The sequence below is a fragment of the Hippichthys cyanospilos genome, chromosome 11 (genome assembly GCF_059441005.1).
Source record: "Hippichthys cyanospilos isolate Australia breed blue-spotted pipefish chromosome 11, RoL_Hcya_1.0, whole genome shotgun sequence".
Lineage (NCBI taxonomy): Eukaryota > Metazoa > Chordata > Actinopteri > Syngnathiformes > Syngnathidae > Hippichthys > Hippichthys cyanospilos.
In genome coordinates, this window is record NC_142379.1 from 15,116,948 (window position 1) to 15,140,678 (window position 23,731).

The 23,731-nt window shown below is 38.7% G+C and overlaps 2 protein-coding genes across 2 annotated transcripts; one reads left to right on the forward strand and one right to left on the reverse strand.

The window, feature by feature from the left end:
* Positions 1–1,664: 1,664 nt before the first annotated feature.
* On the reverse strand, positions 1,665–8,462 carry slc19a3b (solute carrier family 19 member 3b). Its single transcript, XM_088428120.1, has 8 exons — positions 8,031–8,462; positions 6,865–7,044; positions 6,566–6,731; positions 6,105–6,420; positions 5,831–5,982; positions 2,547–2,739; positions 2,330–2,471; positions 1,665–2,132 (listed from the first exon to the last, which is right to left on the reverse strand). Exons 1-8 carry the CDS (start codon positions 8,178–8,180, stop codon positions 1,986–1,988), a joined length of 1,446 nt encoding a protein of 481 aa, XP_088284246.1. The 5' UTR covers positions 8,181–8,462; the 3' UTR covers positions 1,665–1,985.
* A 130-nt stretch (positions 8,463–8,592) lies between these two features.
* Positions 8,593–23,678, forward strand: daw1 (dynein assembly factor with WDR repeat domains 1). The gene is made up of 13 exons (XM_088427514.1): positions 8,593–8,684; positions 8,818–8,890; positions 9,417–9,561; positions 10,690–10,748; positions 10,826–10,948; positions 11,058–11,157; positions 12,944–13,051; positions 13,426–13,532; positions 13,621–13,723; positions 16,434–16,548; positions 18,897–18,973; positions 22,127–22,289; positions 22,456–23,678. The coding sequence occupies exons 1-13, from the start codon at positions 8,645–8,647 to the stop codon at positions 22,488–22,490; spliced, it is 1,248 nt and encodes a 415-aa protein (XP_088283640.1). The 5' UTR covers positions 8,593–8,644; the 3' UTR covers positions 22,491–23,678.
* The last annotated feature ends 53 nt before the right edge of the window (positions 23,679–23,731 follow it).

Below are 23,731 nucleotides of genomic sequence, written 5' to 3' on the forward strand. Positions count from 1 at the left end.
TGTTACATGGCCATTGTAGTGTGTTACTCAAACAAATCTAATGACCAAATACATCCAAGAAAACTGCTGCTGTATTACTTTCATACTTGTGTGACTGACCTAAATGTAGTTGGTAATCTGGTTATAGCCGGGACGAGCCGGTGCCCTCTATGCACACCCAAGGTTCAATTATCTGGGTGAACGGCATTTAAGGAAGTCTCACCATTTTTCTACTCGCGATTTTGTGCATCTTTACGTGGCTTTCACACCACCTCGCTCATGTTTACCCTGTATACTGTTTTTTCTGCTTGTGTATTGTTGCGTGGTTTAGTCCATCTCAGCATTGTCTGCAGTGAGGGAACGTGCTTTGCTGCAGCGTTGGTATAAGAATGGAAGTGAGCAGGGCAATGCCCATGAGAACAAAACTAAGTACCAACAATGGCATACACCCCGCCAGGTTTTTTTTGAGTTATTTACCAAAATGTTCACTTATTTTTATTAAATAAAGCAAAATTACATGTCCAAGGTGACTTACTGTATTAAGTACTTGGAAATGTGGAATGATGAAGGCTTTTTTTTTTTTTTTTAAATAATCAGGAGAGTTCTCAATTAAGGTAATTAAGATAACAAATGTGCTTCCTTGTTTGATAAGGGGGGCAAATTACATATTTCAAGTGCATGATAATAAAATGATACGGAGTTTAATCCTTTAAGAATCTTTATATGCACAACAGTCCAATGTAAATCTCCAGTCTGACCTCCAACTCATCACACCATCAGTCTCCATAATCAGTGACTTAAATGTGTAATTCTAGTATTTGCACTTAAAATAGTGTATGAAAATAAATAATTCCATGATCAACATTTTAAAATGATTGTTTCTGAAAGAAAGAAGTCATATCAGAAAAAATACATTTTTGTTTAACTAAAAATTTTAAATAACCATGACCTTCATTTGCTGTGGAGAAAGGTGAAACTAAGGCTGTTGACGGGTTAAAAATGTGTGTGTTTCTATTGATATACATACTTATAAAAACATTTTCTGGCGTTTTTGTAGAGTCTTCATCTCATGCAAAGGCCAATGTACTTAACTCATTACCAGTGACTAATGTAGGCTATGAGTCTTCTTGACAAACTGCCAATCTAGATTAACTTTTAAAACAATCGCCAAATAATATTACTACAAATAATAATACAGAATTCTCATACTCTGGTTGGTATACTGCTCGTTCTCTGAGGGGATGGGCACTTTTATTTGTATGACTCAAGAGAAGTGTGTAAGCATGTTAATATTACCCAAACTAAGTGCACAGGTTTGGGAAAAAAAGATGGAAGAATAGGTCAAGAAAGGTCAAGTTGATACAACACTTGTATGCGTATGTGTTCTACAACATGGTGAAGGTTTCTGTTTTCGTTCATGGTGGGAAACACCCACACTTATCTTGTGTCATAACTGTGTGAATTAATCCAAATCCGGTCAAAGGGCATCCGCATAGGCTGATTAACACATAACATATTAAGACTTAATGGAACTTTATTGTTATTATTTCATATATTAATACTCGGTTGAACTTTGTGTCATTCCACAATTTATGAGGTTGCAGGGTGTATAATAATATGACATTGATAATTAATAATAGACATGATACACTTTTGCAGCCACATTCCCATTCTGTTTATTTCACAGTTCCACTTAGTAAATTACACACAAACGGGTGCATTATTCACTGGATGCCCCCTCATTATTGAGTGTCCTATAATCTATTGAAAGCTCACACAAAAACATGGGTTATGTGTTGAATCCCAAATGTGGCAAATAGGCTTTTCTGATTGTAATACGATATTCAAATTACGTTCCCTCTATTAAATTTGAAATAATATTCCTACAACAATGACATCTATTAAAAATGTAAACCGAAATACTGTCAGAAGATTCAAAATAAAGTAATGCCATAACAATTTGGTCGTTCAAGTATGATCACTGGACAAAAACTAGTTGACCTTGATCAGAAATATGCATCATGGATCACCTCCCCATCGTTTTTCTTGTCATCTGGAAGTCCAGGAGTGTTATGCGTTGTGCAAGCAGTGTAGGTCCCTCGAATCAAAAAGAGCACTGAGATAACAGCATGGTAGACTCCGTAAATGATGAACTAGAAAGAGAAAAATGATCGTTTTCGCAGAGAAGAGCAAAGCTTGACGCCGTATGCAGAGTTACACGATCGCCACTAGATGTCACTATGTTTGCATCAGTGGCTCACATTTTTGCAACGCATGATGCCATTTGAATACATTCCCTGGCGCTTTTACGTCAGCGTCTGCTTCTATTTTATTAGCTGTTCAAACATACCTGCGTCACAATGTCCAGCCCTAATGTAGCTCCATCGACAACAATAAGTGTTATTATGGTCTGCAGCGAGAGAGCCACAAATGTGTTGATCCCAAATGTCAGGGCATAGCACTCCATTGAGAGATTGGCAGCAATCTGAAATCTGAATTGCATTGCGGCTCTTAATGTTTGATTAATTTTATTTGTAAACTCTGTTATGTGGCTGCGGTGAACTTACGTTGTGATGGTAATAAGCAGCATGTAACATGATTTAAATAGGGCATAACCAGCGTAGCAAACCCAAATATTGCTGGTGAGCACTATCAGGAACACAGCGCCAGCCCCTATGGCTGAAAACAAACCTAATGCCAGCTCTCCCCACACGGACCAGTTCACCTTGAGGTAACCCACTGAGAAAGCTGCCGCAGCACCTGTGCAGCAAAATGGAGCAATGATAATATGGTAGCATATGGTGAAGTCCAGGGGTGTCTAAACTCTGTCCTGAAGGGTTGGTATCCTGCGTGTTTTCCAGGTTTCTTCCCCTGACAACACCTTCAAAGCATGCAGGACGCCAGCCCTCTGGGACTGAGTTTGGACACTCCTGGTGCAGATAGTACATACTGTATAACAGGTTTTGAGACCAGTGCTTTTCAAACAGTCGGGCAAGGTGATTGATGCCAGGGGTGGCACGGATGACCCCCAGGGAAAGGTCACTGATTTTGTCATGTGGAGTGTAATTGCAATAAAATAAGAACGTTCATCTTTCAGTTTCAGGGGCTCTCATTCACGTGGTGAGGTTTTTTTTTTTTTCAGTTTTAGACTAAGCTGTAACCTGTATTAACACTAAAAAACGTAATTAACAGTTGTTGAAAGTTGACTTATATTACTTTTTTCTTTTGTTAATGTTAAAAAGGATAAAGGTTTTTGGCAGAAAGGATACAGGTTTTGGGCAAAATATAACTGAGAAGCACTGCTCGAGATTAACTTTTTTTTTCTTTTGTGCAGCAGCACAAAAATTAGATGTGCCCAAAAATTCTACTGCATGACACAGTTTTATACGTTTGCTTCTTTTTTTAAACAAAATTATGTTTTTGACCCTTATTTTGTCCATTCCTTTGATCTTTACAGCAAATGCATTTTACATCAAAAGGACAGCATTGAAAGCATTGAAAGTAGGGTTAAATAAGACTGATTAATTATGTATTTACCAATCTGGTCATCAAAAGCTTTTTTTTTTAATCATCTGCTACGTGTCCCCTTTTCTTTGACTCTCAGCTCGTTGGTTAACGGTGTCATTCAAGCTTATCTAGCTTGCGTCTATAAAAGCTAGAAGCTGAATATGTTTGAATCAGTTTCCAGGGAAAAACAAGCCAGCCAGCAATGATGTTGGCTATCTATCATCACAATGTCCTGTTTTTCTTAAAAAGTGACTATGGAAAACAATTTTTTAATAGTCTCTGCCATCCGTTGTTCTCTGTCACGCACATTGACTGAAGCTGAAGCAATTAGAGGAGTGCACATAGAAAGACCATTTATCCCAATCAGAGACCGCAAAAATGCTAACATCGCACTAAGTCTGCACGAAGGCCAAGATGATGAAGCCGAAATTTAATTGGTATGACATTTTTAAAAAGCCATTGATAGTGGTGTCAGATTCCGTGTCCCCAACTGTTTTTGTGCCGCAGACATTTTTCTTCTGGAGACACATTGTGATTGCCCAGCAGAAGCAAATATAACAGAATGATTAGAAATACAATTCACCATTACGCCAAATGTAATTGTAATTAGCCCTGTGGTGGTTTCTCATCAAAGAAGATGACGAAGATGAAACTTCACTACGCAGTTCTGTGGCCCCACTAGAATGAAACTTTTTCAGACAAGTAGCGACAGGTAGAAGTTGTTTTAGGTAACTCGTCAACTAGTGAACCTCTCACCTGCAAACCTCCTTAAACCCCCTGTCAGATTCCGTGTCCCCAACTGTTTTTGTGCCGCAGACATTTTTCTTCTGGAGACACATTGTGATTGCCCAGCAGAAGCAAATATAACAATGATTAGAAATACAATTCACCATTACGCCAAATGTAATTGTAATTAGCCCTGTGGTGGTTTCTCATCAAAGAAGATGACGAAGATGAACCTTCACTACGCAGTTCTGTGGCCCCACTAGAATGAATCTTTTCAGACAAGTAGCGACAGGTAGAAGTTGTTTTAGGTAACTCGTCAACTAGTGAACCTCTCAACTGCAAACCCCCTTAAACTGTAGCTGAGGATGGGTTTGTCATTATTCACATACATATTCAAGTTAAATGCGTTAGGCCACACCTGGAACAATCTAATTCATTCAATCCCAATGACTTATTTATATATATTTATTTTTTTAAGAGTCCCGACATTCAATTCAAAGTACTAATATTCTTTCGATTTACAGTATTTTCAAGTGTTTTGCTAAAGGAGGGCCAAAAACTGGCTAGTGATAAATGAATGGAGTAATAAAGTAACTTACTACTTCAGTACTCCATTCAATTATTACTCACAATTTTTAGATCGTCCTTTAAAGTAATATATCGCTTTAGTAATGCTTTATTACCCAAGGTAATTGATTACTCAGGTAATAAAGTAATAAAGTACAGAAATCACTTTTTTCAGGTAAATCATGATTTAGGTAATTGATTACTTCTTATGGCTGGAGGTAATTGATTACCTACTAAAGTAATACATCATATTTTTAAATTACCTAGTAGTCAATTACGTTTGGTACTGAAAATGCACAAGAAAAAACAAACAAACCAATACCGCAAATGAGTCAAAGTTTATTCAGCTTCAACTTGACATCAAGGTGTACCTGATTATAAGGTACACTGGAAATTTTTGGTAACGTTAAAGCATTTTAAGTGGGCCTTATAGTCCGAAAAAATATGGAACATTACTACAGTACTTTATTACTTAAATTAATCAATTACTTTCAGCCATATGAACTAAAGTAATCAATTTACTTACATAATTCATTACCCGAAAAAAGTGCTTACTCTATTACTTATAAATACGTAATATAGTGGTAATAAGGACGTTGAATGAAGTTTGACTCATTTGTAGTATTGTGTTTTTGTTTTTTTTCCTTGTGCGATGACTACGATGACAATGATGCCTTGAGTTATAAAGGAAGTGATTAGTTGATTGATTAGTCCAAGCCATTTTAGGCCCTCCTTGAGCCAACCCCCTTGTAAAACTTTGAAAAAATGTAAATATGAAGTTGGGATTGAATGAATCTAAAAATAGTTTTGGCGATTGAATGAGTTAAAGGACATTTGATTAACCTTAAGTAAACTTTGGATGTTTTAGCAGCCCATTCCTGACATTTTAATAACAAACCACAGCACAAACATTTCTGGTCATATGTAACAGTCACATGCAGAATACAAAGATATAAACTACATTAATGATGGGTAAAAAGTTTTGAAGTAACTTTTCTTAGTCTCATTATATTTACAAAAATACCTTACAAAAAACCCCCAAAAAACTTACCAACAAGAGAGCATGCTGCTTCTACACCCCCATTGTAAACGGATGATGTGGCAGATGGCTCAATATGATCCCACATTAGTTGGATGTAGTTGAGAATTTGTGTATATCCAGCTGTGGCCAGAGCCCACCACAGAGACCAATAGATCAAATGCCTACAGGACAGGAAATTATGATTATTGATAACAATTAGTAAATTGATGATTAAATGATGTGGATTTCTTTAAATGGCACATGCACATGTATGTTAGATAATTATAGACGAAAAAAATAATGCCTTGACGAGTAGGACTCCCTGAAGCTTTGCCAAAGTAAATGACCTGCGCTGAACACATTTTTCCTGCTGCACCAGCCAGCGTTGTCATGACGCTCCATCTTGTGTTTCCCGGAGCCAGCATCCTCCTCACGCGCTGATGTTTCATCAGGTCTGTCCATTTTTGCAGGCACCTCCCGGTGGGACTGTTGGCCCAAAGCTGCAGTTTTTCTTCCTTTGAAGAACATGCTCCTCTGAGGCATTGGCAACCAGAAGGAGATGAGGAAAGCCACGCTTACAACACCCAGAGTGATGGCATTGAGATAGAAGTAGTCCAACCCTGTTGATTAATTCATACTTTCAGAGTGCTTACTCAAATGTTCAAATTAAGATCTTCTTTTATAATTCTCTTTGCCATGTATATATAGTAGTTTTTCATTATGACACATTCAAGCTATTCACTAGTGCAAGAAGAGAAACACCACCTGCTGATGAGACGAGAATTTGGCCCAGGCCGGCACCAAATGTGTACCCAAAGAGCATGGCGCTACGCAAGTAACCGGTGGCTCTTTGGTAATTCTCAAGGGGAATCACGCTGTATATGTAGGAGAAGTAGGCCACTTCTGTGGCAGTCACAACGGCATAAAAAATCTGTGAACGAAAGACCTGGTTTGAAATGACTGAATTGGTAAAAGCTGACATGGTCTTCAAATTTATATGTAACAGGGATTTGACTCCTGAACATGGATTCGAACCAAAACATATTAAGAAAGTCAGTGCAAACCTCAAGGAAAACCATGGCAATCAGTCCTGGGGCAAAGCAGAGCAGGACGTAGTTGGAAACCAGGAAGAGGCCCTGCACCACGATGAGTGGCTTATATCTCAGAAAGTCCGTCAGCAGGAACACAGGGAAAAGGAAGGCCAGGTAGGAATATGTCCATATGGGAAATAGATAATTGGTCACCTAAGAAAAAATGATGTTCAAAAAGGAACATGCTTGCTGAAGGGTATTCTAAATCATTTTAAATGACACATTGGCAATTTAATTTCCGGTATAATACTAGTTGTATTGTACTGATAATTCCAAACAAGAAGTGAAATGGCTCGTTTACAGAGACCGCACTTTACTGTGTAACTGCCTGGCCCATTTCGTGACGTTCGATGCCGGCCGAGCAAAACGTGCATCCATTCATCATCTTAACCGCTCATTCTCACGAGGCTCGCAGATGATGGGACAGCGTGTATAACGAGGCTAAAAACTGGCAATTCACTACATTAAAATGCAAAACAGTGTCATTACACCGCTCTCACTAACACCCGTTCCTCCTATCAAAACATTCCTCATTGGAACCCAGTACTCATAACAATATTTTTGTTCGTGAGTGAATTATTTACTATTGACATTGATTGTCCAGCTGTGTGCTACCAAACACACATTATGGCCACTTCTGCATTTTCTACAGTAAAACACTGACGCTAATCAATGAAATGTTGTTGTTTACTTGGCCGACTCGGAGCAAAATCGCTCCTCCACAGCTTCGGAATCAAAACGAAACTAAAAGATGTTGATAAAGTGGGCATATACAGTATTTTCTCTTGCACAGGCGATGCGGGGAGGTGTAGGGGAGGTACGAATTGCCGTTTTCAAGCTGTTTTTATCTGCATGGGCGGGCCGTTGTGAGAGTGCAGCATAAGCAAGGAATGCTTAGCAATGCATCAATGATAAAAAATAATATTTTGAACATGATTAAAAGCTCTTTAAGGAGTGTTAAACAGTGTTTATTTGATTCCTGTTGCTAAAATGACTTCATATTGTTAAAATGGGCTACAGAGTTTCATTTTTTTAAGTTTTCAGCAGGTGGTTTGCCTCCCCCCCAAAAGAAAAGTGTGCTTTGGCTCAAAGAAGGTTGAAAAAAGACACCCACTGCTGGTGGGTATAAATAAACTTACCACTTCTTCAGAGATGTTCTTATAAGGTCCAATTAAGTATGGTGCGAGGAAAGGCTCTGCGATTCTGCAGTTGCCAAAAAATCCATAGAGTGACAGGACTGCAGTGGGAAAAGCCCAGTTCGAGGACTTCAACTTGACCCAGCAGCCCATGGTTAACTCCCAAAAGAATCTCTCTCTCGGCTATAGTTTCAGGGAATCCTTAAGTAGAACGTTTCTCTTATGTATGCCTTAAAATAATGAAGCCTCCACAGTTAGTCATCACTACTAGCTGGAATAATGCAATGAGTTAGAAGTGCACGTGCCACGCTTTATGAGTTTAGACTTTCACCTGTGAACGATATCTGTGCAGACTTTCATACCAGTTGTGGAGTGAAGGTAAGAAGCAAAGTTAACTTCAAATATGATATTAAATGTATTGCTCTTAACACAACATGAATCAGATTCCTACCTTCACGCGTGATTTTTTGTTTTTTAGATTTTTTTTTTTTTTTTTATATTTTTTTAGAATATTTTTTTTACCCCCAAGCCCCCGACTGGGCATGCGTGACGGGCCATGCGCTGATGTTACCATAGCAACGGTTTGTTGACGGAGAACGTAGACTAGCTTGCGCAAAATGAGACTGAAGAGGTTTCTTCTCAGATACTACCCACCAGGTAAAAAAAAAAAATGCTTTTAAACGTGTTTTTTTCGCTCTTTTCTTGGTAAAGAGAAGATAATTTTATCGAAGTGTAGCTAACCGGCTATCGCTACCGTTAGGATTCAGTCTAACGACTTTTTTCCCAACAGGTATAATCTTAGAATATGACAAAGCAGGGCTGCTGAGGACCAAATCAATCGACCTTTTGGATTTGACAGCAGAGTACGTACAATATTCATTATTGTATATAGATTTGTAATTAAGTAGTAGCTTACTGATTTATATGCCCCACCCCCTCAACAAAACGTAAAGGTAGAGCAGATTTGACATAAGTATTTTTCTTTATATTTCCCTTTTACTTAAGTACCAAAGTAAATTATGTTTTAGCTTCAGTTATATACGATACCAATTATTTCAGGGACAACTGTGGCAGGGAAAAATGCACACAATAGTTTTTACTTGTTTATAATAACTTGAAAAGTGCTGGCACGGGGAACTCATCTGCAGTTATACGGCATCACAAATAATCCAAATAACGTGTTTGATTCTTTACTTTGCTTTTGACATTCCTGCATACTACTAACAAAATACACCATGTACTAAGTAGACTTTGTGATTTTGTTTTTCAAATTAGTCCCAGAACTTTTGAATACCAGAGGCTAGTCGTTTAATAATAAGAATAATATCAATGATAAATGCATTTCCTTGTTTTATAGTCATCTCAAGTTATGCTTTTTTTTTAATACAGGACCAACCCGGATACATTGTTAAAAAACATCATGAAATCAGAGCCTCTGATCACAGAATCACGAGCTGAACAATTAAAAAACCTTATCATTCGACTCCAACAGAAACAAAACCAAGAGGACAACAACAGTTTCAATTTTTCCAAGGTTAGTCCTTTTGCACGTTTGTCCGTTCCCCTGTCCAAACACCCCACTAGATTTTTGTCCTTCCAAATCAACACAAAAGACTTGGCTTTGCACGAAGGACTGTGACAGGCATTTGAAATTCCAATAAGATAGTGAAGTTTTAAACAGTTAAAGGAAATTCCCGGCCTTGTCTAAAATTCTGCATTAATATGATAAGCATATTCCACATAAAGTACCAGTCAAAACTATGGAAACACATTAAAATTCAAACCGTGACAAACACATTCGAAGGTCAAGAAAGGTATTGACACTCTTAAAACCACAGCTACAAAATGAAAGCCATTTCAGGTCATAATACATCTGTCATGGCTCAGCATGGTAGGTCAGGGTGCGGACCCAAAAGCAGGGAGGCCGGCAGGCGAGATGTGCTAGAAAGTATTAATTTAATACAAGACGACAAAACATAAACTACAGGTAGCAGACAGCAAAACAAAGTAACAAACCAAGAAAAGTCTGGATACAAACTTCGTATCAAAAGAATATAGACTGAGGAATAACTGGAAACACTCAGCATAGACAACGCACAGACATAATGGATAAATAGTGACAGTAGATATTTAGGCAATAAATTGGGAACTAAATACACTCAACATGAACAAGGTGACACGAAACAGCTGGACAGGAACAACAGGGGAAGCTCATTGGTTGACACATGGGGGGGGGGGATAAACACAGACAGGTAGACGCAATAACTTTAACGAGAACCCTGACAAGGAGAACAAAAACATGAACTTCAAATACGTGAACAAAAACCAGCTTGAAAACAACGGAAACACCCCAAAAGAAAAAAGTCCCAACACCAATCAACAACAGAACATGAGAGCATCATTCACATCACACATCACACATAACATGGATATTTCAGGGAAAGCTGTTTATAGTGTAGAATCTAAGTGATTAAACATTCTGTTTTTATTACCATTTTTCTATTTACAAAATAATTCCATTTTCATCATGGCCTTGACTTAAGTCATCTGCAATGCAGGAATAAGATGTTTCCTTTTTTTTTTTTTTAATCGGTACTAAATTATACAAATGAAAAAAAAATCATTACAGCCATGGTATTAATTTTTCATGTTGTTTTTACAGGAGCTGAAGGCACACATACTGCCTCTGACTAATGTCGCGTTTGACAAATCAGGGTCAAGGTGATGAGCAAAATCCTGGCACCTCATGAAAAGCTCCTGTGTTTGTTGCTATCATCATCATCTTGTTCGCTCTGCAGGTTTCTAACTGGGAGCTACGACAGAACATGTCGTATTTGGGACACCGCTTCAGGCACTGAGCTGCACACACTGGAGGGTCACCGGAATGTGGTGTATGCCATCGCATTCAACAACCCTTTTGGGTAATAAGCTTTTAAAGCAAAGCGATGCTTTATCTGAGAACTGGCGTTATTGTCAGCTTTTCTAATGAGTTTCCACATTTAAGTGTTACTCTGTCTTCTTGCAATTTAGAGACAAGATTGCCACTGGTTCCTTTGATAAGACCTGTAAGCTTTGGTGTGCTGAGACAGGCAAATGCTTCTATACCTTTCGAGGCCATATGGCTGAAATAGTGAGTATTATGTTCCGTTTTACATAAACAAATGTCGGCTGTAGTTGTTTAATATGCTGAGACTATTTCCCAGATATATGTTACACTTGTAAGTCAAAAGTCAAAAGTGTGGCATACATAACCTTCAAATTCAAAAGGTTTCCCACACTAAAACAGCAGTGCTCAATATGTCGCGCGCACCCGCAAGACTAATAGAACACTAACGCTATTTACAGGCTAATACTTTTCCCCCCCTAATTAATCAGAAGTTACTTTCTGGTGTGCAAGTACTGATTTTTGATTAAATGACAAGGATAAGCTTTAACCCATAGATATTTTTAAAATACAGAAAGTAACTTACAATATTGTTTCATGTGATAACTTCTGGTTGACTGCATGAGGTATCAATGAGAAAGAATTGACAACATTTAAATGAAAATCCTACACTTATCACTTACGGTGCAATGTAAAACTTGTAATAAACAATAAAATGCAGAAAGTCACCTGATTCCCAACACTATAATACTCACTAAAGTGTTGAGAGAAATAACTATAGGGAATTAGAGGTGAGGGCAGGTAAGGGTGGGAGACCAAAGTGGCTCCAGGCTAGATTTGATACTGTAGATGTGATAGCATATGTCAAAACATTTCAGATGCAGTGTACACATGTATGCTAGCCAATGTTTTCAAAGTTTTCTAGATGTTTATATTTACTTATGTTCTAAAGAGGATAAAAATGTATTTATTTTTTGGTATTATTCCAACATGCCTAAATTACTTAATAATGGGAGGGAGGCAATATTAAATGCCCCATCACTCAAAACTCTTATGACACGATTTGCGATGTATCACTAATCACAATGTTTGTTTGAGTAAACCACTGATGATAAGTAACATAGAAGAGCCACTTTATACTTAATTGGGAACTGCTTCTTTTAAAGAGCCAAAAAGAGCCCATCACGAATAACTATACTTTATAAAACATCTAATAAGTGGACCCTTAATAAGTGGAAATAGATTAAAGGTGTATTCAATTGAACATTCTTGCCTGAGATGTCAAAACGTCAAGAAAAAGCAAGTATTGTCACTTATGTGAGTTTGTACCAGCTAAAAACAAAATATTAAGGTTTTTTGCACGTGTCTGTTATCTGCATAACTTTGATGACAAAAAAGAAAAAAAAAAGGATCACAGGGCATTATACATCAAGTCACACCAGATTATATGATTTAAGGAAGTCCCCAAATTTGATTGGGGTATTTACAAACAATGTCTATGATACTGTTGTGTTTTGTCATTACCACATTAGTAATTTATTAACATTGCCCTACTCACAAAAAGGTAAATTCAGAGAATTTGGATCGTGAAAATAAAAACTACCCCCCCCCCCCCCCCCCCAAAAAAAAAAAAAAAAAGAAAAAAAAATAACCCGCCAAATTAAATGGTGGTGTCAAAAAATTGTTAAGTGCTGTACCTCAAAGGTACAATGTGTAAGATTTAGACCATTTTTCATTATGGACAGCAGGAGGTTCTGAAGGTGGTGTATTTACCATTGTCCATAGCTACATGACAAACTCCGGATTAGTACCACCCCCATGTAATATAATTTAATGATAACTAGACCTACAATTATATTTAAAACATACTGTTGGTCGTTAAGAACACATTTATTTGCAAGTTCTTGAAATTTATAGTCATTAAATGTATACCTTTTTAATGAAAAATGGTCTAAATCTTACACATTTTCCCTTTAAACTGCAGGTAACACACAACGTTTACATGTCAGCTGAATAAATGTTTTTGGTGTAGGTGTGTCTGGCATTCAACCCCCAGAGTACGCTCGTGGCCACGGGGAGCATGGATGCCACCGCCAAGCTGTGGGAAGTGGCGACTGGGTGGGAGGTTGCCACACTCACTGTGAGTCATCTTTTCTTTTCTTCTTGTTCTCCTTGCATGAGGCATTTAGTATATCAACACAATTCTCTCATGTCATTGTTAAACTCAACCTTGTTACCGCTACAAGCAGAGCGTCTCATCCTCATACGCGCACTCATGAGTCGAGGATCATTGTCAGATGCTAATAAACAAAAAAACAACATGAAAAACATTCTTTGAGTGGAGCTGCTTTTTCGCCCTCACTATGAGAACCATCTATTCTACTGGAAGCTGTCACTTAAACCGTTTTTTGTTTTACATATATTTATTTCATATGAAATAATCAACTTTCATTGGTTATAAAGATGAGGTTCAGCCTGTGGATGCATTAATTTGCTGTGCTTGATTGCCTTCAGGGTCATACTGCAGAGGTTCTCTCCTTGTGCTTTAACTCAGTTGGCAGCCAGCTTGTCACGGGCTCCTTTGACCACACCGTTATTATTTGGGATGTTGCCGCAGGAAGGTCAGACATTCTTGTTGCGACAATGTAACGCACCATCGTGTGCTCCAGCGCACCACCGATCCGTGACCCCTTTCTCTTGTATTCTCAGACAAATCTACACATTGGTGGGCCACCAGGCAGAAATCAGCAATGTGCAGTTTAACTGGGATTGTTCATTAATAGTCACAGGCTCCATGGATAAGACAGGCAAGGTGAGAAAATTGATATTCTGTTATTGACTGATGACGTAAAGAAGGAATAACAAAGGCATCTTTTTTCTCAATCAAAAAAATATACTTTTCGTGTTCCGCTTCCTTTGATTAAGCTGTGTGAAAAACTTGTTAGCTTTGCAATCCTGTGTTTTGTTTGATGGCTTCATCAGTTGACTTATCCCCCTCCACCAAAAGAAGGACTTTTATCCATGATTTGTATGGCTTGTGCTCATTAGGGTGCTCAGTGAGCTGGCCCTAAAGTGATTATGGGTGACTCATATTCATACATAGGGACAGTAATTTCATGAGTAAAATATGAATTGTTTGCAAGGGGTGCGTGTAAAAGTTGAGAACATTTTTTACATTGCTTTGACATTTTTCTATGCCCAGGTGTTCTAAATAAAGGTGTTCTCTGAGTTCAATATGATATGTAATGAATGGAAAGTAAAACATGTACATGTAATAACATAATTTTTTACTGCCCGTCAAGAATCATGATGACCTTGAGTTGTCCATCAGTCAAACTGCATATTAGTGATGTGACGTTCAAGTACGAAATGAGTCTTTTGAACAGCTCCTCACTGTGTATGATGATACTTGAGTCTTTGTAACGAGGCGTTCACCCCCCGACCCGTTCACCCTCCAGATACTGAGACCGATTCACCTGCAATGCATCCAACTTTCACTGTCCGCTGATGGAAATGTCATCTGGTCACACAGTGCGAGTGCATTCTAATTAGCACACATGGTGAGATGGGTGGCACAGTAGAAGACTGGTTGGCTTAGCACATCTGCCGCACAGTTCCAAAGGGCCTAGGTTAAATTCCAGCTTGCCCCAGCCTTCCTGTGTGGAGCTGCATATTCTCCCCGCGCTTGCTTGGGTCTTCTCTGTGCACCCCAATCTCCTCCCACATAACAAAAACATGCATGGTAGGTGTATCGGACACTCCAAATTGTCCTAAGGTGTGATCATGAGTGTCAATGGTAATTTGTCTCTGTGTGCCTTGTGATTGGCTGGTGACCAGTCTAAGGTGTCGACAGCCTACTCCCTGAAGCTGGGATAACCCATGATGCGAAAACCAACTTCAACATTAACACACCAAATAATAGCTGTAGTTCTGGAGTGGCTAGCTTGAGCCCTTGTGACTCTGTTTTTATTGAGATCACATCATGCCTTTACCAACATCAACACATCAGCATTGAAAACAATCATTTTCGATCTCAGATCGAGGACACTAAGAAACCGCTAGTCAACTACGCGCTTTGGCGCGTGATACTGCACGTTTCCACAGCGTTAGAACTACAGTACCTGCTAACAACGGGGTGTATTCAAACCCAGTCAGACATTTCATACTCAAGAAAAAAGTGGGCTTTCTATCAATCTATAAAAGTTGACATGCCCCCAAAAAGTTTGCCCCCTACACCACCACCACCTTTTTTGGGGTTTGCAGTCATCATCACATCAAGCTCCCTTTAGCAACAGCTTGTACTGCTGCAAACAATCCTAAAGGAAACACACCATGTGTTTGTTAAAGAGCCTATGTCATGATATTTTAATTTCACCACAGAGAAATATATGCATATAATTTACATTTGGCACATTGCCCGATTTAATTTATTATTAACTAAGAGTTTAATGGGACCAATATGTCTAACCAGGAAGTAAACGGTGTTGTTTGCTAAGGCCACACCTTTTCCGTGTGGCTGCCTCACCCATTCATGATGTTATTCAATGCCAGTTGGCCACAAAACATCCATCCAGCCATCCATAATTCGGACCACTCATTTTTGTAAGGCTGGATGGATGTTGGAGACTATCCTAGCAGAGTGAATAAAGGGGCAAAAACCTGGCGTTTTACTGACACTAAAATGCACAACAGCGTCAATACACTGCTCCCACTAACACGCGTTCCTCCTATCAAATCAGTCCCCATTGGAACCCAGCATTCATGACAATGGTTCCTCTACCCGTGAATTATTTACGATTGATGTTGATTGTCTGGCTGTGTGCTCCCAAACACACATTTTGGCCTCTTCTACATTTTCTACAGTAAAACGTAACTAAAAACAGAAACGTTGCTGTTTACTTTGCTTAGTTCTCTCTCAAGTCATGTTTATCGGCGAGTGAGTGTTTGTGAGTCTAAAAAACGTGAATATTGCAAACATGTTTGTGGCTCTTATAAACTCATCCAAACAATATTTACGGATCTCAAAAACATGTGAAAATCACAAATGTATTGTGTGTGAATAATGTAAAGACAACTCTCTCCCTATACATTTGAAGCATTTTACTAATGACCACCGTCTCGTCTGTGAGTGAAAATGACTTTATGGGCTCAAACCCGTGTTTCCCATTTAATAAGTGAGGAGGAAAAGCGGAGGAAGTAAATGGCGTTGACTCGTCTCTCAAACTGGAGATGTCCCGGTGCAATTAGCACTGTTGAGTTCATCTCGCACTAGGTGATCGAACTCTGTGAAATAATACCTACTCTGGCCTCCATTTAACTTTGAAAATGTTCAAATTACACTTTGAGGGTTAAGATTAACACCCACAAATTTAATGCTGAAACGTTGTCGTTTTTTCTATGTACTTTATTTCTTGGAACTTAACAGAAAGTGGAAACAGTGCTTTATGTTTTTGTTAATTCAATTTTACCATTTGATTTCTATTAATGTCTTATTTTTACTGTTCTAAATCTTTTTTTTCTAGGTTTGGGATGCAAGCAGTGGCAAATGTGTAGCCACACTTGTTGGACACAAAGAGGAGGTCCTGGATGTGTGTTTCGATTTACGGGGTCATCTCATTGCTACAGCCTCTGCCGATGGTGAGAAGCTCCCCTTTAGTATTATAATGTAATGATTTAGGATGTATTTTACAGTCGTGGAAACTTTATTTGACCACCTTATTTTCTTTAATTCATTGTTCATTCGTACCACTAAAAGTGTATCACGTGACTACCAATAGAAAATGTGTAATCTCTAAAAACACTGATTTGGTCAGTACAATGCTACTGATGTAAAAACATATTTGATTTTGGTTGTTACGAAGAAAACCATGTGAAATGGCAAATTATCAACTCTTCAACTTGTATGATTTTTGTTGTTGTTGTCATCATAATATTTGTCCAACCAAGTGTTAGCGTTACCAGGCATTTAAAACGTTCTGCCTCCAATGTTGGTCCCAAGTAATTGCCATGTTCATCATTTACTCGAATAAATAAATGATGCACATCAACTCGATTCCATTTTGCCTTACAGGGAAAACATGGTGGTGTTACTTACTGATGTAAATAGCTTTATTATGAAATATGATGCCTTCATAAGCTGCGGTGGACAGATCAATTTCCCAACACCGTGCCTGCAAGTCTGCCATCTTTAATTGTGTGCCCCCTTTAGTCTATACTGTTTATAGACGATGAATTAAGTAGCCAAATAAACTCACTCACCCATCTCAGGGGGTGGCTATCTTACTACTTCCTGTTGACTAAAAATGATGTCACAGACTGCATCTACATGCAATCACCATTTGGCTTTGTGAAACATTCGGAATGTGTCCTTTTAAATGTGTTAGCCAAGATTATATGAATTGTGTTACCCTGTTCAAGACCACAACGTACAGATAACGGCATAATGCAAGTAGATGTTATTTCAGCTTCTTACTTTCTACTGTCAATAAAACAATTATAGTCATCTCACTCACCAAATTGATAAAGTAATCAATTTCCCCTTTGCTCCAAAGGTGTGGCTCTTTGTTGCGTATGAATCGTTCCCTGTTTGTTAACTCCACAGAGAAATCAATGTATTCAAGTTAGGCTTGCTTAGAAAGTGGCAACGTAATGCTGATGCTTTTACTTTTCTCTGCGCTCTACAACATGGGTGGGCAATTCTGGCCCTCGAGGGTCGGTGTCTTGCATGTTTTCCAGTTTTCTTTCCCCATCATGCCTGATTCAAATGATTAGCTCATCAGCGAGCTCCACAGGAGCTTGAAAACGATCCTAATCATCTGAATGAGATGTGTTTGAGAGCGAAAACTGCAAAACATGCAGGACATCAGGGCTGGAATTATCCACCCCTGCTTTACGGCGAGCCTCCCCCTCTACCACTTTGTGGCACATATTATAAAGGGTTGTGGTTTGAAAAGACCCAAGATCCTTACGAAGAGAGAATGCACAGAAAAGAATCCAATATTCCATCTGAAGGATGAAACCCCACGTGTTTACATGACCAAATATTCGAGACAGAAAAGGGGTTAAACAGAGGTCATATTTTCATCTTTTAAAACACAAATATTGCCAGTATTTGGGGTTTAAATGGTTTAATTTACTGCATGGAAATGTAATTAAATAGCTCAATGCTCATCTATTTTGGTCATGTGATGTTCACTAATCTGGCCGTGAATTTGTTGTTACCTGAGCCCTGAACAATTGAGATGTCATTTCAGTCAAGAGCAAGTGTCAAAATGGCCACCCTTTGATAGAAATAAAAAACAGGATTTTCCTGCTTGTGCTGTTCACAATAAGTTCGGAAGATTGTGAGAACCTTCATGGATTTTATTCATACAGTATTTGTTTTACTTTTAAACGTTTTTTGGAAAACAGAATCAATTGTATTGTCATGCAAATAATATCCCTAACTTATTATGAACTCTATATATTCCACAAACAAAATAATAACCAGATGATCGTGTTTAGACAAATAGGGTGACACCCAATGTATTTTTGTAATCTCATATTTTGACTTGCCTTTGCCTTTAAAGGGCCGATTAAAAGCGCCAACAGAAGCTGCACTGGTGACAAAAAAAAAAAAAAAAAACTGGGAAAAACACACGCTCTTACCAAATCTTTATAACTTTCAAGAGATTCAAATCATATTTTCTTTTAATCTTTATCTAATTTGAATCTCACACAATAGTGTCATTGTAGATTTGGTTTAGGCTACATTCATTCATTGATTTACTTTCTATAGTTCTTGTTTAGACAGACAAGACTAATTCAAATCTTGGACATGGTTTCTTTGCATGACAACATTTGACATGACTTCTTACTCTCTTCGTGAGTGTTTTTCTATTAAATGGGCTATTTGTTTTTATTGCAGCATTTTTAGGGGTGTCTCCACACCAATTTTGTTCTTCGTTGCATGCAAATGAAGAACTTTTCATCCCTGTTTTTGTCAGGCACAGCTAGAGTGTTCAGTGCATCCACACACCAATGTCAGACAATCTTGGAAGGCCATGAGGGAGAGATCTCCAAGGTAAGAGCCATGCATGCACAATGCAAAAATTCCCGACTTGCATGACCCCATTATTTAGTTTTGCCCCAAAACTACACTTTGTCAGTTTCTTTGACAGACATTTATAGCACTCCACTTTTTTTTTTTTTTTGCTTATCTCATAATAGTCGCCACTAGGAGTCGCTCAGTCAAAACCCAAAAGGCAGTGCTGAAATCGAGGCCTGTGTAATTTGAGCTCAAATCTATTATTCTGTAGTAAAAATGGGAAACTGCGAAATTAAATTGAGTGAAAGTGGATAATTTCCCACAAGGCACACTTGATGAACCCTCACATCAGTGTACTGGCACAGTGGTTGTGAATCACGGAGCTAGTGAGATCAAGAGAGCCATTGTCAGTGTGTTTCTACCTCTGTAGCAACACTGATGACTCAGGCAGAAATAATTAGGTTAAATTGACAAAATCTTACCCATCTCTGATTAGTGCTTACATTCAGGTGCTTTCTTTCAGTTTCTCTTTTTCACATTCATAACAAATGACAGTTTCTTGAGGACAGGGGAGGGCTGATATTGAAAAATATAAATAATGTAGGATTGGTTCGAACCTAGAAACATTACACCGGGTCTCATAAAATATAAACGATCCCACACAAAAAAATTGAATTATGCACCACTTCTGTATGGTCTTAAGAGTAGTTGTCACCAGGATCACAGCTAGCAGTTTTCTTTAAACGCTTGCAATCATCCAACGTTCAGCCTCAATCTGTGGCTGCAGCTCTTTCTCGACTACGCTTTAAATGGACGTTTATTTGTAAATGGACCGATACTGACGTGTAAGGGCAAGAGATCTGATTTCAGGCTGGGTTTTTTTTGTTTGTTTTTTCCAGTTGAAGAGTTGAGCAAATTTGTGTAAGGCAGTGTATATATTTTTTTTTTTTTCCAATTGTCCGTTGTGATGTTTCTGTATGGAATGATTTGATGTAATACATTTAGCATTGACTTTTCCCTCACATAATCAAATATAGACGAAAGGCCAAATGCCTTTATAGTGGTTGCTGTTTTTAAACACAAGTGAATGAATGCCCAGAAGTGATCTTGTGCACAAACATGCACGTGCGGTGTGTACACAAGAAGGTCCCTCTGTTGAGCCGTCAGTTATAAATAGACTGGTAAGGGATCAATCCAGCGGATTATGACTCTTATCTCTCTTTAACAGGACACCTTTCCAGCCTCTCCCCATGTTTTTTAACTGTGACATTTCCCTCCCTACTTTTTTTTTTTTCCTTCCACTTTTTCTGTATGTGCCCCCCCTTTTATTTTCTACTTAATTGAGCTTAAGCACATTTTGATATTATTAACCAGAGTTGGACAGTTCGTCTGTATTGAGTAACAGACAGACCGCTCAAATTATGATTTTTTTTTTAAATAATACGGACTAAGCCTGATTGAACAGTATAGTTCATCCATTATTTTATTCCGTAATCATCACCCCCTGTCACAATCACCACAATGGTCTATGACAACATCTAGTCTACCAACATGAACATGAAAGCATAAACACTGTCTAAATAGTAAGCATAAAGTACATAGACATCGACAGGAGCAACTAGCTGAGTACTAGATGATTAGTATAAATCAGATACAATTAAGAGGGAACATGGCCATAATTTTTTGCACAGTGAATGGCTGGGAAGTCCATATTTGTCCATGTCCATGTTCGTAGTCATGGTTTTATGAACTGAAATGCATACTGCACACAGTCTTGCTCAGCGCATTCATTGTACAGACCTAAAGTAAAAAGCAATGTTTAGCGTGAAGTATTAAGAGATGTTTCTGTTATTTTGACTTTAAGATATGATTTGATTGAATAAATTGCTTGCACGTAGTTGAGCAAAGCATTCTGGGATGCCTTTCCCAGCCTCAAATATTCAAAGGGGTGACCTCATTCCATTAATCAGTGGGCACATCACAAAGTGACAATCTCACTCTGATTGGCCCTTAGTTAGGACATCCATGTAAGATAGTAAGAGAAAAAAGACATTATCTAGATATCGTGTGTGTGACAGCTATTTATCACATGTGAACCTGATGAACATACATGCTTTCTATTGGACTGTAGCGAGTACTGTTTTATAATATTTTTTTCAGAGGTTTAATTATTTTTATTTTTTAGTAGGATGGAGGAGGTATAATTTTTTGCGGGGAGCTATGGTGAGAGGGAGGGTCGATGATGACGGGAGAGAGGGACAGACTGACAATTTGCTGACGGAGCGACAATCACAATTTTCGACTTGCTGGACCGACGCTGATGGTAGGGGATGCGGGCCATTGACAGCTTACGAACCAGTCCTTCTGTCTTTCTGACCTTTTTTCTTTGTCACATTCTTGACACATTCCACTTCCTGTCTGTGTTATGTCTTGCCCTTATGCAGGCCGTATCCTGGTGTCCCATTTTTTATTTGGATTTTTTTAGTCGTCAGCAAGCTAATTAGTTAGGCCATGCGTATACAGTTATACAGATGTTATAGTGTTTAATAAACAAGTGCTGCCCTGCTATTGGCTGGCAACCACTTTAGGGTGTACCAGGCCTCCTGCCCAATAAAAGCTAGGACAAGCTCCAGCATGCTCTGTGAGGATAAGAGGCTATGAAAATGGATAGTCATATGAGTTTTAGCATTCACCAATTAATAGTCGCATGAAGGAGCATAAGAAATTGACGGTACTGTACTCACTTGTGAAGTTGATCAGAGCATGTTCATTGACTATTCACACAGTTGGATATCTCATCTACTCAGACAGCAATGACTAGTTGGTGAACAGATTGCAGCAGGTGGAGGAAACATTCCAGTTCTAAATTTGAGTACATGGACGCAATACTGAGACAGGGCAAAAAAGGTTGGATCATGCATTGACTTGTTTAGCGCTGTTGAACTGTTATTCAATAGGCATTCAGCATTAGCTAAATTAGTTACACAACCATCGGTCATCAAGTGGCTGGCAATTAAATTTGTTTTACTTTTCAGAGAAATTGTCATCTCCCGTTTTTTTGATTTTGAAAATCCGGCCAGCCTAGTCTGAGACCATTTGAATTCGAACGTGTTTCCAAACCTTTGACTGGTGCTACACCTGTGCTTGAATCTTTTTTTCAATTTAAAGTGACTGAGCCACTCTTGTTAGATCTGCTTTAGCCCTCAAGGCAGCAGGATTCTTACCGCCAGCTCAGACAAGACAGCTCGCCTGTGGGATGTCCAGTCCGGAGTCTGCCTTCAAATTCTACGGGGCCACACTGACGAGATCTTCTCCTGCGCCTTTAATTACGAAGGCAACACCGTTATCACAGGTACAGCACACCCACACCCGTCCTACATTTGGCAAGCATGCAGGTCTGATAAGTACTGTTGCCCGGAGCTGCGAATCAAGCCGGGCCCTTGCTAGCCCGTCACAAATTGTTAATTGCACTTGTCCCAGCTGTGCGGCCACCTGCTCGTGTTTGTGTTCTACCGCAGGCAGCAAGGATAACACGTGCCGGATCTGGTGCTGACCCTTCCCGGGAGCCGGTAGACGTCAACATGTCACTACACTCCGATTGGTTTTGCGCATACGCGCTATTGCAGACGGCTTCATTTGAAGATGAGCAGCTCAATGACACGTATTGTTGAGTGTCGGCGTGACATTGAAATGTTAATGCAAGTGACTGCCACTCATATTCAGTCTTGTGATCTTTCGGTTGCCATTCTTGATGTAAATCCTCAGCTTGTTCTCTTGACATTTACATTAGTATCAATCACAGAATGCCCACGCAACCCGAGCTCCCGCACTTGCGCTCAAGGTCGTCTTGGCGTTTTCCCTTTTCTATGAAGTAGACTAAGCTGATTTCCTCCAACTTTCACATGCGGTGTACAGATATCAGCTTGGAACAGGGACCAGTGCATTTCCACCATATGCTGGGACTTAGCTGTACGCTTAGGGAGACCGTAAAGATGATTTGAAGTTTCTTTTGTATCATCTAAGGGTACAATTGCAAGTACAAACTTGTAGTGTAACTAACTGCTGCTATCTTTGATGTATTTCCACTTTGTAATGGACTTTTAAAAGGCTTAACATTGGAATGTTTTCATTTGAGGGAGGACTTAATAGAGGATATGCATGTATTTTTGTGCGAGGGAAGTTAAACCTGTCCCAGTGAATATTTGAACTTCCTTGTATGTACCCAAAAACCAAATGATCCTTAAGTCTAGCAGTTTCTTGTTGAAGCAAATATTTTAGGAAACATATGCCCGCGCAAAAACTTGGTCAAGCTATCATCTGTACCTCACAAGATACAAAGTTTTAAGACTGTAACTCATAGAGCATCTAAAAAAAAAATACCTTCACAACTAAATTTGTTTTGTTTCCACTGTTGCATGGTACTGGTGGTGGTTTGGTGGAAATAATATGATGAAGATATTTGTGCTCGAAATTCTAGAAGTTGGGTTAAGATGTGAATGACCAGGCAGCTTAGTACAGTAATGTGCAATGTGCAGTAATGCAACAACGATTCAACACAATTCATTTAAAAAAGAATGTCATAAACACCACAAAGTATGTTGTGTTTAGGAAGTAACAGTTAACAAACAAGACTTAGGGTTAGGGTCATAACCTCATACAGGAACGGATTTTCGGTCATCAAGTACATCATCTGCTAATTAAGTTTAACTCTACAGAGTTTGACTCATTAAACTGTTTTTGACCATAAGTCTTTGTCTTGTGTCTTCAATTAGTGAGTAATGTCATTCAATCTCA

Bases quoted from the DNA above. Each gene is read 5' to 3' on its own strand.
- slc19a3b (XM_088428120.1), bottom strand. From the start codon at position 8,180: ATGGGCTGCTGGGTCAAGTTGAAGTCCTCGAACTGGGCTTTTCCCACT. The intron at 2,740-5,830 runs GTAAGTTTTTTG...TTTGCTGCACAG, and splicing joins AGCAGCATGCTCTCTTGTTG to GTGCTGCGGCAGCTTTCTCA. The intron at 2,133-2,329 runs GTATGTTTGAAC...TTCTCTTTCTAG, and splicing joins GGCTGGACATTGTGACGCAG to TTCATCATTTACGGAGTCTA.
- daw1 (XM_088427514.1), top strand. From the start codon at position 8,645: ATGAGACTGAAGAGGTTTCTTCTCAGATACTACCCACCAG. The intron at 8,685-8,817 runs GTAAAAAAAAAA...TTTTCCCAACAG, and splicing joins TCTCAGATACTACCCACCAG to GTATAATCTTAGAATATGAC. The intron at 13,724-16,433 runs GTGAGAAAATTG...TTTTTTTTCTAG, and splicing joins CCATGGATAAGACAGGCAAG to GTTTGGGATGCAAGCAGTGG.